Raw genomic sequence first — 14,203 nt, 5'->3', positions numbered from 1 at the left:
ATCTTTGTGTCGGTGTGTATTAGTCGTAGCTGTTGTCTATTGAGTCGGTGTGTATCGACCAGTCTTTGGTGTCTGTCCTGGCCACGTGACACTTACGTTTTCGCCTAAATACACACGCACAACTGTTGGCTTGTACGTTCTAGCTCAGGCGCGTTGCCAATTGCATTGAAAAGCATCTCTGTACAATCACCATTCACAACGGTATGGACCACGCCAGCTACACATGCATGTAATACACATGCATGTACTATTAATGCATGTACTACATTTGCCTCGATTTCCGCAAACCCCCGGCACGGTCGGGTTCGTCAATATCACCGACGCTATGAGTCTGACGGCCATTATGCACATCACGACATCCCAAACCACCAAGTCTAAACCAAACGCCCACACTCGCCCCAACCCCCTCAGGCTGCAACGCGGTTATGCGAAACCTCATGGACACGGCCGATGTAGATGTGCTCAGCCAGTGTGTGAATGCGGCCGTCAGAAACCGTCACATACACACAGTCAAGCTACTGCTGAGTAACATGCGAGTGACACCCAGTACTGCTCTGATAGAGGCGTGTAGGATAGGTCACTGTGAGATCATTGCGCTGCTGCTGGCCAATCGGCGGGCGGATCCAACATTTCGCAATCACGAAGCACTGATGAGGGCTTGTGAGGGGGGCAGGTGTGTGCTATGTATAGAATGGTGTGTGCTAAATATAGACTGGCTGTGATATATATAGATTGGTGTGGGCTATATATGAACTGGTATGTGCTATACATAGATTGGTGTGGGCTATATATAGATTGGTGTGTGCTATATATTAATTGGTGTGCTCTATATATATATTGAGATGTGCTGTATATAGATTGGTGTGTGCTTTATATAGATTGGTGTGTGCTAAATATATAGATTGATGTGCAATACATAGATTGGTGTGGGCTATACATGGATTGGTATGGGCTATATATAGATTGGTGTGCTATATATATATATATATATATTGTTGTATGTTACATATGGATTGGTATGTGCTCCAGAATATAGACTGGTGTCTCAACTGATATGAAATCGTATGAACTGCGCTGCACAGTTCTAGACGATTAACTCATTCCACAGTGGCTAGACCTTTTGAGGGGCTGTATGTATCTAAGGTATAGGTTTTTAGGGTTTTAGGTTTTTGGGGTTTAATTATTCCGGGTGTTGCAGAGGCTCGCACTGAGTAATCTAGTGCGTCCATGTCCTTCTACTGTACTGTACGTACAGTGTTCCCGTGCTTCGGCGTCTCATAACTAGCACGCTGTTGCACTGGAATGTTCCCGTGCACAGGCACACAGTAACTCTCGTCACCTACCCATCCGCTCGCAGCCCGTAATCAACGAGCGGTCCTTTGCTTGTGCTTCTTATACACACATACATACACCTATCTCAACAGAGTCTCAAGCTATCCTTATAACACACATACATACACCCATCTCAACAGAGTCACAAGCCATCCTTCATACACACACATACATACACCCATCCCAACAGAGTGGACGTCTTGAAACTCTTGTGCGCAGACGAGCGTGTAGCCGTGCCATTGAGAAGCATGACCTCTGACAGCCTGACCGACCGACAGGCGTTGTTCTACAGAGCCCTGTGTGCCTCTGCCAAGGGATCGTTGCCGGCGTTAAAGCACATTGTGAGCTGCAAACCCGGAGGCAGTGACATCTCGCCCAATGTACTCGCACAGGTACGCAGGCGTCGAGTGTGCGCATGTATGCCACTGATTGGCCTGTTCTGAAGGCAATGGCTTGTATTTGGTAGTGATCAAGCGCGTGATGTGTGTTTTTATGACGTCGCATTTACCGTGTGCGTGCTTTGTGTCCCGTTTGTTTGTGTGTGTGTACGGACAAGTGTCTCTGTGCACCTCATCACATGCACTTTCTGTGTTGGTTATCTGCGATGCCCAGCCAGAGACCCCTCGACCACTGTGACCACCGTGTATACAATACCTACCCCACGACGCCCATACCTCCAGGTAACCTCACACACTCTCGTATCACGCACTCTCGTATCACGCACTTTCGTATCACGCTCTCTCGTATCACGCACTCTCGTATCACGCACTCTCGTATCAAGCACTCTCGTATTACCCACTCTCGTATCACTCACTCTCGTATCACCCACTCTCGTATCACCCACTTTCGTATCACCCACTCTCGTATCACCCACTCTCGTATCACCCACTCGTAGGAATTAGAATTGGCAGTGCATGGGGAGAAGACAGATGTAGTGGGCTATTTGTTGCAGTTTGACGTCAACATCGAACGAGCGCTGTACATAGCGTGTTGCGAGGGCCACGGCTCCGTTCTGCGCGTGTTGTTGGCCGATGGCAGGCGCAACACTATCAAGGTAAGAACAACGTCACTTGTGTAGATTATAATATCGTAGCCTGTGTACATGTGTACGTACAATGTGAGTGGCTGTCGTGTATTCCTATAGGCATGTGTAACCAATACTCGCATGTGTGGCTCAAGCGTAAGGATCTGTTTTCATTATAGAATAGTGCTTGTCTTTGTAGTTGTCATAGAATAGTGTGTATTTGTATTCATTATAGATTAGCTCGTGTCTTTGTAGTTGTCATAGAATAGTTTGTGTATAGGTGTGCGGGGTATATGCCTATGTATATATAGCACTATTTGTCATCGATGTGACCTGTACGTTTTGTACGGTTTTAGAGCGTTGCGAGTCTGTGCCCGGTCTATGACGTTATTTTCGGTGGTATAGACTAATACGTCGTTGAAGCTTCTCTTTCTGCAATTTGCGTATGTGTGCATGCATGCGTGAACGTGTGGTGGAGGATGGTGTTTACGAGAATGTCTGGTGCCCTCAGTTTTGCCTACCACGCCTTGCGTTGTCTATCGCCTACACTCTTGAGTATGTTGCTATGGTCACAGTTACTCAGTAGTTGTGATACTGTGGGAAGAGTTTCTATTCCTATAACCTTGACCACCCGTATTGTGAACTATGTTCCGATGATCTCCGGTTTATACTACCAGGCGCCTATGATGGCACTACGACAAGTAAGCCGAGTCTATCTAACCTTCTCTTCCTACTAATTACACACCCTTTCTGACACCTTTAAGCCCCATCCCACACATCTAATACTCGCATCCACCCCACAAAATACTTATCCTCAGCAACGGAGCGAGATGTTGCGACGCGCCATCCGGGGGGGGCATGGCAACATCGTACGCGCGCTGTTTGATTCGACTAGTCCAAGTAAGTTTGGCGATCCAACGACATACATCACTGCTCTGGAACAGACACACATCACCAAGACACAGTCCCTGTGGCCACATGGCGAGGTAGAAGTGTCGATGCAAACACACCCGCATGTCAACATGTTGCAACGCAAACAGGCTGGTTTCCGCACACGGCGGGTGAGACAGGAAGTAATCGAACGAGTAGTGAGGCATGCACACAGACGCGCGCTTAGACTAGCACAACCACCCGCCCCTACAGGCACAGTCGTTGGCGGGGGAGTGTCCACTGACCAGGCCATGCACACACCATCGCCTCATGAGTCAGCAGAGACGGGCCCACACACAGCCGAAACCACCTCTCGAGGAGAAACGGTATCATCACAGCCACACCCGGTACAGATGCGAGAAACGTTATCATCACAGCCACGCCAGTTACGAAGGCTTGAGAAGACTGCCGCACGAGCACGTCAAATGTTAGCACATTCTGTCGACACAAACGGCCCTGCTCCATCGGACAGTCGGGGTACCCCAGCCAGCAGAAACCTTTCAGACACACGTGCATCACTTGAACAGACGCGGAGTGTCCCTGTGAGCACCGACAATACGACCACGGCTCATACAGATACAACATCTCGCGCTGCTCTACCTGAGGGTTCGCAGGGTTTGAGTCGTACTTCCCCTGGCGTTGAACGGCAGCCATCGGCCCACCCTACGACAGCGTCGCACGTACGCCCGCAGGATGCAAGACAGCCTGATACACAGCGGAGTGGACAACGAACGCCAACGGCACTAGATTATGAAATATATTTCCGTGACTTGGTAGATCCTAGAAAGCTGTGGAGATTTCAGCGTCAAACGCAGTCACTAACGTGGGAAGTACGCCGAAACGGACTACAGGTAGAGTTACAAGCAGAAAAAGAACTACAAAGGCGTGAAACACAGGTGCTACGTGCAATCCAGATTGAAGAACAAAGGCTATGGCGTGTATGGCGTGCAGCACAAGCACAAAAGCAGGCAACACACAACCGTCCGGACACATACACCTCTGATGCACCCACACATCCTATGACGCCGCATAGTCGTGCCACACGCACACCTGCCGCCATCAGCGCGGATCTAGCGAGGGCCGTTAACAGCAACAACAACAACAACAGTGGGGGGGATCATACGAACACCATTCCTAGGGACATCGAGATGTGGAATGAGGCTGACGTCAAGCAGGAGCGCATACGTCGGCTGTGTAGAATCCATGTACTAGGGCAGAGTGACCCTACTAGTGGCCTTTCCAACAATTTAATAGGCCCAAATGCCAGCAGTGCCACACCTACCGATGCAGTGCATGGTAGCGTAGGGCTGCCACGGGGAGTGAAGATTGTACCAGAGGAACAATCACGACTAACCGGACAGCGCAGGTCATCATCCGTAGCACACCCCCTCACAGACACGCCAAGCAACAACACCACAACTAACAGTAGAATCAACACCACAACCAACACCACAACTAGTACCACAACCAACAACACAACCAACAACACAACCAACAACACAACCAACACCACAACTAGCACCACAACCAACAACACAACTAACATCACAACCAACACTACAACCAACACTACAATCAACACTACAACCAACACTACAACCAACACTACAGCCAATGGCCAGGCAGCCGCTACTGCACGTGGTAATCTGAGGGCAGTTGACGCGAATATCCGAGCGAATGCTACTATGCGAAGGAGGCACAGGAACGATCATACGCTGCGTGCTATGAATATTCACCTCGGCGACATCAAGCGCATGATAGACACGCACTTGGGTGTGCCTGAGAACGCAGCACCCAGCTTTCTGGACCATTTCGATCCCCGTGGCGGCTATATGCCCCCCACAACAGACCCTACGCTCGAGCATGAAGCACAGCCTGGAGAGGTAGGGGCGAGTGCAGTTGCCTCTGAGCGCCCGGCGGTGCATGCGGATGCACTCGACAGTATAGACGCGCACCTGGCGAATCTGAAGCTGTGGATGGAGGGGTATACACCACCAATGGACGATCCCGATGACCAACAAGCCAGCCACAGTGATGTAAGTGGCAGATAGAGGGTGTTAGGACTTTCACACATCCGATATTGAATGTAGATGTGGAGAGGTAATAATTCGGTAGTGGTGTATATACGTGCATATATACATATACACATACACATGAATACATATACATAGATATATACTATAATAAGAACTGTATGAGAGAGAGAGATGGGTGGAGTAGTGAGATGTGTGTTGGAAATCTTGACATCAGAAGTTTATCAACCGTCTTCTGAGGGATGCGATCAGACAGGAAATTACTACATCAGTGCTTTATAGTAGATGCACTCATATTTAGTTATTTGTATAGCAGGTACACATACTTAATGATTTATATAGCAGATAAACACATACTTAGTGATTTATATAGCAGATGTACACAGTGTTTTATAGACCGATGTCCACAGTGTTTTATAGACCGATGTCCACAGTGTTTTATAGACCGATGTCCACATTCTTAGTGTGTTATATAGCAGATGGACCCATATTTAGTGTTTTATATAGCAGCAATAAATAAAGTCAATAAAAGTCATCCGGTGGTGTCACGTCAATATCAATTACTTACAATTAGCCGCACCAAATAGTTTCGTATCACGCGACTCTGGTGTCAAACTCAATCAAGAATCGGTGCTTGGTATACCATATTTGAATGACATTATACTATTGCGCACGGCAAAGCAAAATGTACTCACACATGCTGATAAGTACTTGTGGACCCGTCTACACGCTATAGTGACTATCGTCCATGATATAAGAATTTGCTACACGCGGACCTCCGCGGTCTGCATATCTTTATTCGAATGTCGAGAATAAACTAACGTGGACTCTGAACACCCGCAAAACGAGTATACTTGGCCGTCGCTTCGAACAGGCCAACAGAACACTTCCTTATATCACATACTAAGTCAGTCCGCCACTAGATTGTCTCTGAATACAGAGGAACTATGCATGATATTATACCTTTCCCATGGATTAAGATGTGCACTTATAAACGCGATAGTTGCCCCGGATGGCTGTCAGGGTTAGTGGGCGACTGCAAGAGTTCATAAACGTAGGGGTTGCACGTATTCCCACTACAATCAACCAGTATATCGGGATCTATGCCGGCAGGACTAGTTCTATTGGTAAAATTCATGAGCCAGGTTTCCGGACTAGTTCACACTAATACATTGCTTATCAATCGTTGATCTGTGGCACTTTGGTGTCAACAAACCTCCGACACTCGTCCTCGTCGCGAAACTGGACGATGCAGACACACTTACACGGAAACAGGAGGTTTAAAACACCGATTCCCCCGACAGCGCTACACAGGAGGGCCACCAGTCAATTACATTTATATCGCAATCAACCATGTTCATTTCTCTCAAAATCAAGTCAAGTGGCGAGCGAGCTGATATCAAAGAATGTTGATCTCGCATGTCCTTTGACAGAATGTTAGTAGACCACAATATTGCTGTAGAAAGAAGGGAAGCGCACTACAACAAATTGCCTTGAACGATACCTTGACAAGGTTCCAGCGGTGTGCTATGACGAAGTGTGTTCTGAAAGCCTTACTTGAGTTGAGCGGGTGTAGATCAATTGCCCCACCACAGTCTGACACCCATATCCGGCACACTTATAGCCCTACAGAGGGCAGCTGAGTTTATATCAGTGACTTTGATACGTTACCTTGCATAGAAAGCAGCTTACTGAACTCCCTATGTTGGTGCAAGGCACGATAGCTTCGGCAAGCGCACATACACTGATACAGCTACGTAATATCCCAAATATAGTTTATCTAGTTGACAGGCTCTAATCGAAGTATAATGCGCGAGCGAGCGAAGATTAGTCGACACGGTCGCTGATTCAATACATTAGGTGCCAACAGAGCATATAAAGTGGGCCTATAGCGGCCATCTTCATGCACGATCCGAGTGGCAAGGTATGTAAAGCAGGGTCTATTTGTTTATACTTGAAAGTAATTCCTAATCCAGTACGCTTAAAAAGTGGGCAGAAGGCGAGGAAGCTCATATTAGACGCTATGAAACCAACGAGCCTTTGCCAGTGCTGCGGTGGCAGCTATATTTGTCTAGAGTCTGCAGGGGTGTGCAGGAGACGAATGCGGCGATAATTGTTTATGACCAATGTGTGAAGGGCTCGTTGTGATGCCAGCAGCATATTGCCGCTTCATACGGTATTGTTCACTGCGAAATATTATGTAGGGGATAAGGCTCACACATCATGACACATGTGACCACACAGGCGAGCCTATATTAATATGAGCGATTGCAATGATATTTGGAGGGCACGATTGGGTTGGTGTCAAGGACAAGTATCTTTCCACAACGACTTTAATGTCCAACAAGGGAAGGCTTTCGAAAGCGAATGGGCCGATTAATATCACTGACTCATCGCAGTTTATTGTTCACGTACCGTGCGTGCAACCTATACTACTAACTACCTACCTTTCAACTACGGATTTCGAGTCGACGTAGCTTACGAATAGATACCAAGTTCTGATATCAATGAGGCTACCGGCATGAGTGAGTAAGGGTGTGTAGCTACATAGGCGCACGAGAAGTACCATATAGCACCCGGTTGAGCTACTAGGGCGTTGGGCTGGATACGAAGGCGTGAACATTGTTTCAGATCGTTGGGCCTTACTATTAAAGGGTATTTGACGTTTGGTACCATTTGAAACGTGACTATTCTTGGAAGAATTTCGTCGATTGATTTGTGCAGATACTCGCGCCAATCGCCAAAGTACTGATATGGACTGTTCTTTGAGTGAGGCCAAAAAACCCTTTTGACTGGTTAAACTTGTTTGCGTACATGCGCACTTCTAGTGAAGCCGCGACCCGAGGAGCCATTGTACCGGAATGTGGATGTATGCGGGCATGTGGCTGTCGAGTTGTATTTAATAAACATGCATTCTTTGTGATGCAAAGTCATAGCACGTGCCGTACCTAGCCAAGGTACAATTGGCTAAGCAGCCCAAAGTTACGAATGTGTGAAACAGACCGCTATGTTATGGAGTGCACGGAAGCAGATGTTGTCCCGTGAACTAATAGCGACACCTCCACAGAATGGTGTTTTCGAGCGGGACCGACACAAAGAGATATAAAATGCGTCTCAGTGGGGTTCAATTTGTACTGTTTGCCACGTTTCGTTTGTAAACATACGGGATCCCATTCCGCCGCAGTTCTGGGGGTTATGCGCATACGCGTAGCAGCCTATTCTCTGTGAGACGTAGTGTAGCCCCGGCTGTGGTTTCTGGGCCTAAACGAGCGCCGTTTATCCCTATGGGGGCAAATCGGTGCAATTGGCGATGAAATCCGCGTGGGTGCGCACAGTTTGCGCGCAGTGAGCTAGAAGCGTGGCGGTGGTGGAAGAAGCGACGGAGCGTGGCCACCTGGCAGCTTATTTACACGATTTCTCGCTGTCCTGGCCAGAGATCCGCAGTGGATTTGCACAGTCAACCAAAAGCTATATACGCATGCGAATCTGAAAAGTTTCCACCCATAGGTTGTTCACTCATGAAAGCATCGACCAAAATATAAAGTGCTTGCAATGCAAGGTCAGGGTTCCTCGCAAAGTGTAGTCTGAGGCAATACGCACGGTCAACATGGTCCTCGCAAGGTGACATAGTGTAGTGCAATATTGTGCAAGGTGATTGGGTCGTCTAGCATACAGGTTCAGAAATTCGTACAGTTAAAACCTGAAAACGCAGATGCCTTGCACCGTAAACCGTAAACCATGGGAACGATTCGTCTCTATGATGGCGATGTGCGGACTTTGCTACAGCAACAGGAAACGGCGGCTGTTTTGCCGAGTTTAGTTGCTGCGCAAATGCCAGCCATCTGGACGTATGATGCACAATTGAAGAGAGGTAATGCTGCCCACAAGGCTGCTGAAGTCTCCGAGCCGGAAGATAAGATCAAGTTCAAGACCAAGATAGCCAAGTCCAGTCTTCTCCTCTTTGGCAGGACCATTTTACGGTTGCCTCCTTGCGCCGATGTACACGGCCCAGTTCAGCCCAATGTATTTGTCGTGACACAACACACAGCTGCGACACTACTACAAGTCCGTGTGTTGGGAGGTGACTCAGCACACAGTGAAGATGTATAGCGGCTCATTCTTGCCAGAACCGTCTGTTGCTCGCCGTTCCGCCAAGTGAATATTGTATGGTTAAGCGGCTGGCCGTGTTGCATCACATGATCTACACGGTGGCAGCGGGCATATTGTGTGTTTGCGAGCGTTGGTACTGTGTTAGTGCGTGGCGTATATGCTTTGAGACCGGGCAAAAGCGATAGGCTCGAGGGCATGTACCGAACTGTGCCTAAGGGGTTTAGGGTTTGTTAGTAAACCCTTGCGGGACAGGCTTGGCGGCGCCACTTACAAGAGCTCGAATGATGATGAAAAAAATGTGCCTACTGATCATAAACACTATACAGATAATATATACGGTCGCCGAGTTCAGCATACCCTTACTTCTTGGAGGCATATGGTACTGTTTAAAAATACAAATAAAACTGAAGCTGGATGGTACCGTCCTCCTAATACCGTAGTCAGCACGAAATGGAAAGGACATGGGTCATATCAGTGGGATATATCGCACCAAATGTGTCAGCTGTCAACTGCACATGAATCCATCATGTGAAAAGAATAAAAGGAATAGTGATTGTCAAGAGTAATGAGATCTGATTGGATATTTTATTCAGAAAGTTTATCGTAAGAGTTAATGTAGTTCCTAATCGGAAGCTGCATGGGTTATGGATTGCATCAAATGCACATCATTGTTGATTTACCGAGGGGGTTCGGTACGGTTGCTGAGCAATATCGGAATTCGATAGTACTACAACGTGGAGCTCGAATGCGGAATTACATGCGAGTAAGTTGTATGTCTGTGATCTGTAAGTTATCTAGATCATGCTTTCAGCTACTACTGAGTATTTCACAACCATGTAGCCGAAATTAAGACTGCGACCTGCTTGCCGCAGTGTGACGAAGACAGTTATAAGACGGGGTGCATAGGCCCTGGTCGGTCGCAACGCGCACGAGCGCAGATCACAGTATATACGAAGTACGTCCGCCAGTATAAGCTCAGCTTGTGCGTAGGCGGGGCTCCTATGGGTGTCTTCTTATTTGGCTTTGGGCCAGAGTGGCATATTATAAACGGGTGTATAGCACTCCAGTCACCATGATCTCATGCATGCCTGTGCTCTCCCCGCCCACCAACCGCTTGCCGTTGCTACCGATTAGCCGTCACTGTGAGAGACGAAAGCAGCGTGTGCTCCTGCGGGCCATGTGGGGGTGCATGACTCATCCCGTGGCTATGTGAGTGGTCGTGCCCCGTCAGTTCATCGCCGCGTAGTACACTGTTGGCATCATCCACATCGTCACCCATCACCTCCGGGATGTCCAAGGTCGCGTCTTCCGAGTCGCTCAGGCCTCGCATTATATTCTCATGCGTGTCTGTCCGCGAGCGTTCGTGCAGGTGTTCTAGGGGCAGGTTTTCTAATTCGTGCTGTGCTTGCTGGTGTTGGTGTGCGTGCTCCTGCTGGTCTAGATCATCGAACATAACATCCTCGTCGTGTGACTGCATGTTGTGTTCGGAAGTGTGTAGATCCGAATCGTGGATCAGGCTATGCTCATGCTCATGCTCGTGTTGCAGGCTGTGATCATGGTTTTCAAAGTGCGGCAAATCATCTAATCCAGGCTCTCCCTCGTCTTGAAAAGCCTCGTGGTCATTGTGTAGCTGCACTAACTCATGCTGGTGCTGATGATGCTGTTGTTGCTGGTGCTGGTGCTGGTGCTGTTGTTGCTGATGCTGTTGTTGTTGTAGCTGCTGGTGCTGGTACTGCTGTTGCTGGTGCTCCTGCAATGCCTGCTGCTGTCTGAATCGTTCCTGGCCCTCTCGGTGTTGTTGTTGTAACTGCATATGCAGCTCATGCTGTTCTTGTTGCCGCTGTTGCTGTTGCCGCTGCTGCTGCTGTGCGTCTGCCTGCTGCTGTACGTCTGCCTGCTGCGTTGCTTCTGTGTGCTGTTGTGTATCAGTGATCTGCTGTGTCACTTGCGGCTGCTGTCGAGTGTCGTTTTCCGGCTGCGGTCGCAGTTGTAGATGATCGAGGTTGGACTCCATCTGTGATAATTGTTGATGTTCTAATTGTTGACTTTCCTCTGGCTCCCGATGAGGTGATATCGACTGCCTGTCATTGGCCTGCTCCATCCGCGATTCCACACCCGGTTGTGAAGTGTCTTCGCCATAGTACTGTGTAGGAGCCTCGTGAGACTGCAGCAACTGCTGTGGGTACATATGCGCATACGCCTGTGGTGGGAGATAATCAAACTGTGACGCCGATTGGAACTCTAGCTCCTGGTCCTGGTCCTGATCCTGCACTTGCTCTTGCGGCTGTTGCAGCTGTTGTAGTTGCTGTTCCTGTTGCTGTGGGTGATGCTCTGAGGCCCTATCTTGCAGTTGTGCATGTGTCTGTGCCTGGGTCAATGCCTGTACCCGAGACTGAGCTTGTGAATGAGCTTGCGCCTGAGCCAACTGTGCCTGCCGCTGCTGGGCTGCTTGCTGCTGCTGCTGTTGTTGTTGTTGCTGTTGTTGTTGCTGCTGTTGTATTTGTTGTTGTTGTTGTTGTATTTGTTGCTGCTGTTGTTGTTGCTGCTGTTGTTGTTGCTGCTGTTGTTGTTGCTGCTGTTGTTGTCGTTGTTGTTGCTGTTGCCGTTGTTGTTGCTGTTGTTGTTGTTGTTGTTGTTGCTGGTGTTGCTCTAATACGGCCTGTTGACTGTCTACCTCCTTCGTCTGTGCATGGCCTCCACTTGACTCGTCGAAGGTGTGTGATGAATCATCCAGCGCGTGTGGTGATGTGTTCCTCGACGGGACAAGTGGCCCTGTCTGCGTAAACCTAGTTGGACTGTGTGTGCCTGCCGGACTAACCTGTGTCAGCGACGGGTGCTCCTGCGGTGAGACTCGATTAACATGCTGCGCATGAGCTTGAGCACCCATACTTAGTTGTTGTTGAATAGGCGGAGTCAAACGAGCTTGAGCTTGCGCCTGTGTCTGTGTCTGGGGCTGCAATTGGGAGAACACTGACGACGGTCCTTCCACCACGTACTGCTGTTGTGTCATGCCCAGTAACGAGTGGTGTGGGTGTGGATGTGTGTATTCACCACTGCCCTGCATAGCTTCCACCGATTGTCCCAGTTGCTGCAGTCCGCCGGGGTGTGTGTGCGGCTGTGTGTGCAGTGATGTTTGCATGTAGGTAGGTATCTGTCCTGGTGATTGGCTCTGAGGTGCCAGCACGCTGTCCACCTGTCGCTGCTGCGCACTCGCCTGGGCGTAGGCCTTAGAGTGCACATCAGTTGACGACAGTACAAGCGCGTGCGACTGCTTCGCCGAGTCGAGGTCATTGCCACTCGCTGTGTGTGGGTGCTGTGTATAATTGGTTGTTGGGTGGTCTCCCACCTCCAGGGGTAATTGCGGAATCCCGGGATGCAGCCCACCCTGGGCCACTATATTATTTTGTGGTAACGTACTACTATTTATAGGAACTAAGTTGTGATCGTATATCGTGGAGGGCCCGAGTTGGCCTGAAGGCTGCAGTTGTGGCTGCACATGCACCTGACTCTGCTGTGGGCGTGTGTGTGCCTGAAGAATGGGGTCTGATCCTACATCCATACCCGCTGGTGCTGTGTGAGTAGGTCCCATGATTGTGTATTGGTCATACTGCAACAGTCCACCCGAGTCTTGAGCACCTGAGCTCACTAACATTTGTTGCCCGCTGTGAAGAGGTGGCTGCGAAGGTACCGAACACGATCGCGATCGCTTGACTGAAGTATCAGAGCCTTGTGTGATGGCCCTCCTCTTGTTCTGCGCAGATACCTTCTGTTAAGAATAAAGCGTGTGGCTCGACAATTAGAAGGTGTGGCTGATAAAAATATTCTCAATAAACGAGTCATGGATATTTTCTGCTTCAGACTTCAGCAACAATCAATATACTGCAACAAGAGTAATTTTAGCACACACAAACACTGCACACATACCTGAAAAAAACTGACTAGAATATCCATATATCTACATAGTCACACAAACAGTGTAACACGATATATATATGTTATATATATATATATATATATACAATAAACATAGTAGATATATACATAGATACATAGAAACATAGATACATCCATATATATATATATATACATACATATATATATATACATATATATATATATATACTTAAGCATACTGCATCAAAATACAAGCACACAACCTAGAAGAAAAGATATAAATTTATAAATACACACACACATACACATATATATATATATATATATATATGATTATTATTTACTAATTATACACAGTATATATATATATATATATATATATATACAAATTATATATATATATAAATATAAATATATATATATGTATATATATAAATGTATATATATATATATATATATATATATGTATATATGTATTTATATATAAATACATATTATTACACGTAAATACATGTCTGCATACCTACACCCGCACACATATACACATAATAAATAAATCTACAAACATACATATATATATATAAATATACACATACATATATACATATCTACACTCATAAATAAAATTACACACCCACACCCACCCGTAACTACCGACACATACTTACTCACATACACCTACCTACACCCACACCCACACACACATGTATATATATATATATATATATATATATATATATACTACATATACATACATACATACACACACATACATACATATATACATCAACGCACACACACGCACACACACATATATATATATATATACATACATATATATATATATAAATACACAATCAAGCACACACACACACACATA

The 14,203-nt window shown here is 47.2% G+C and overlaps 3 protein-coding genes across 4 annotated transcripts in view; 2 read left to right on the top strand and 1 right to left on the bottom strand.

Moving 5' to 3' along the window:
- SARC_02368 overlaps nucleotides 1–5,724 on the top strand; it is a gene marked incomplete at its 5' end in the record, with an annotated part of 11,769 nt that extends 6,045 nt beyond the window's left edge. For both annotated transcript variants that reach the window (XM_014303890.1, XM_014303891.1), the window contains 4 exons: nucleotides 412–673; nucleotides 1,523–1,724; nucleotides 2,228–2,386; nucleotides 3,175–5,724. In XM_014303890.1, coding sequence (XP_014159365.1) covers nucleotides 412–673; nucleotides 1,523–1,724; nucleotides 2,228–2,386; nucleotides 3,175–5,337 — 2,786 coding nt within the window. In that variant the 3' untranslated portion in view covers nucleotides 5,338–5,724. The remainder of the gene's footprint in view (nucleotides 1–411; nucleotides 674–1,522; nucleotides 1,725–2,227; nucleotides 2,387–3,174) is intronic.
- A 3,333-nt stretch (nucleotides 5,725–9,057) lies between these two features.
- On the top strand, nucleotides 9,058–9,429 carry SARC_02367 (hypothetical protein; the record flags this gene model as incomplete). The annotated part of the gene is made up of 1 exon (XM_014303889.1): nucleotides 9,058–9,429. The coding sequence occupies one exon, from the start codon at nucleotides 9,058–9,060 to the stop codon at nucleotides 9,427–9,429; it is 372 nt and encodes a 123-aa protein (XP_014159364.1).
- Nucleotides 9,430–10,552: 1,123 nt separating this feature from the next.
- On the bottom strand, nucleotides 10,553–13,081 carry SARC_02366 (hypothetical protein; the record flags this gene model as incomplete). The annotated part of the gene is made up of 1 exon (XM_014303888.1): nucleotides 10,553–13,081. The coding sequence occupies one exon, from the start codon at nucleotides 13,079–13,081 to the stop codon at nucleotides 10,553–10,555; it is 2,529 nt and encodes an 842-aa protein (XP_014159363.1).
- Between the last annotated feature and the right edge of the window lie 1,122 nt (nucleotides 13,082–14,203).

This window comes from Sphaeroforma arctica, assembly GCF_001186125.1.
Source record: "Sphaeroforma arctica JP610 unplaced genomic scaffold supercont1.105, whole genome shotgun sequence".
NCBI lineage: Eukaryota > Ichthyosporea > Ichthyophonida > Sphaeroforma > Sphaeroforma arctica.
Note: the sequence above shows the minus strand (reverse complement) of the source record. Positions and strands in the feature narration are given on the sequence as shown.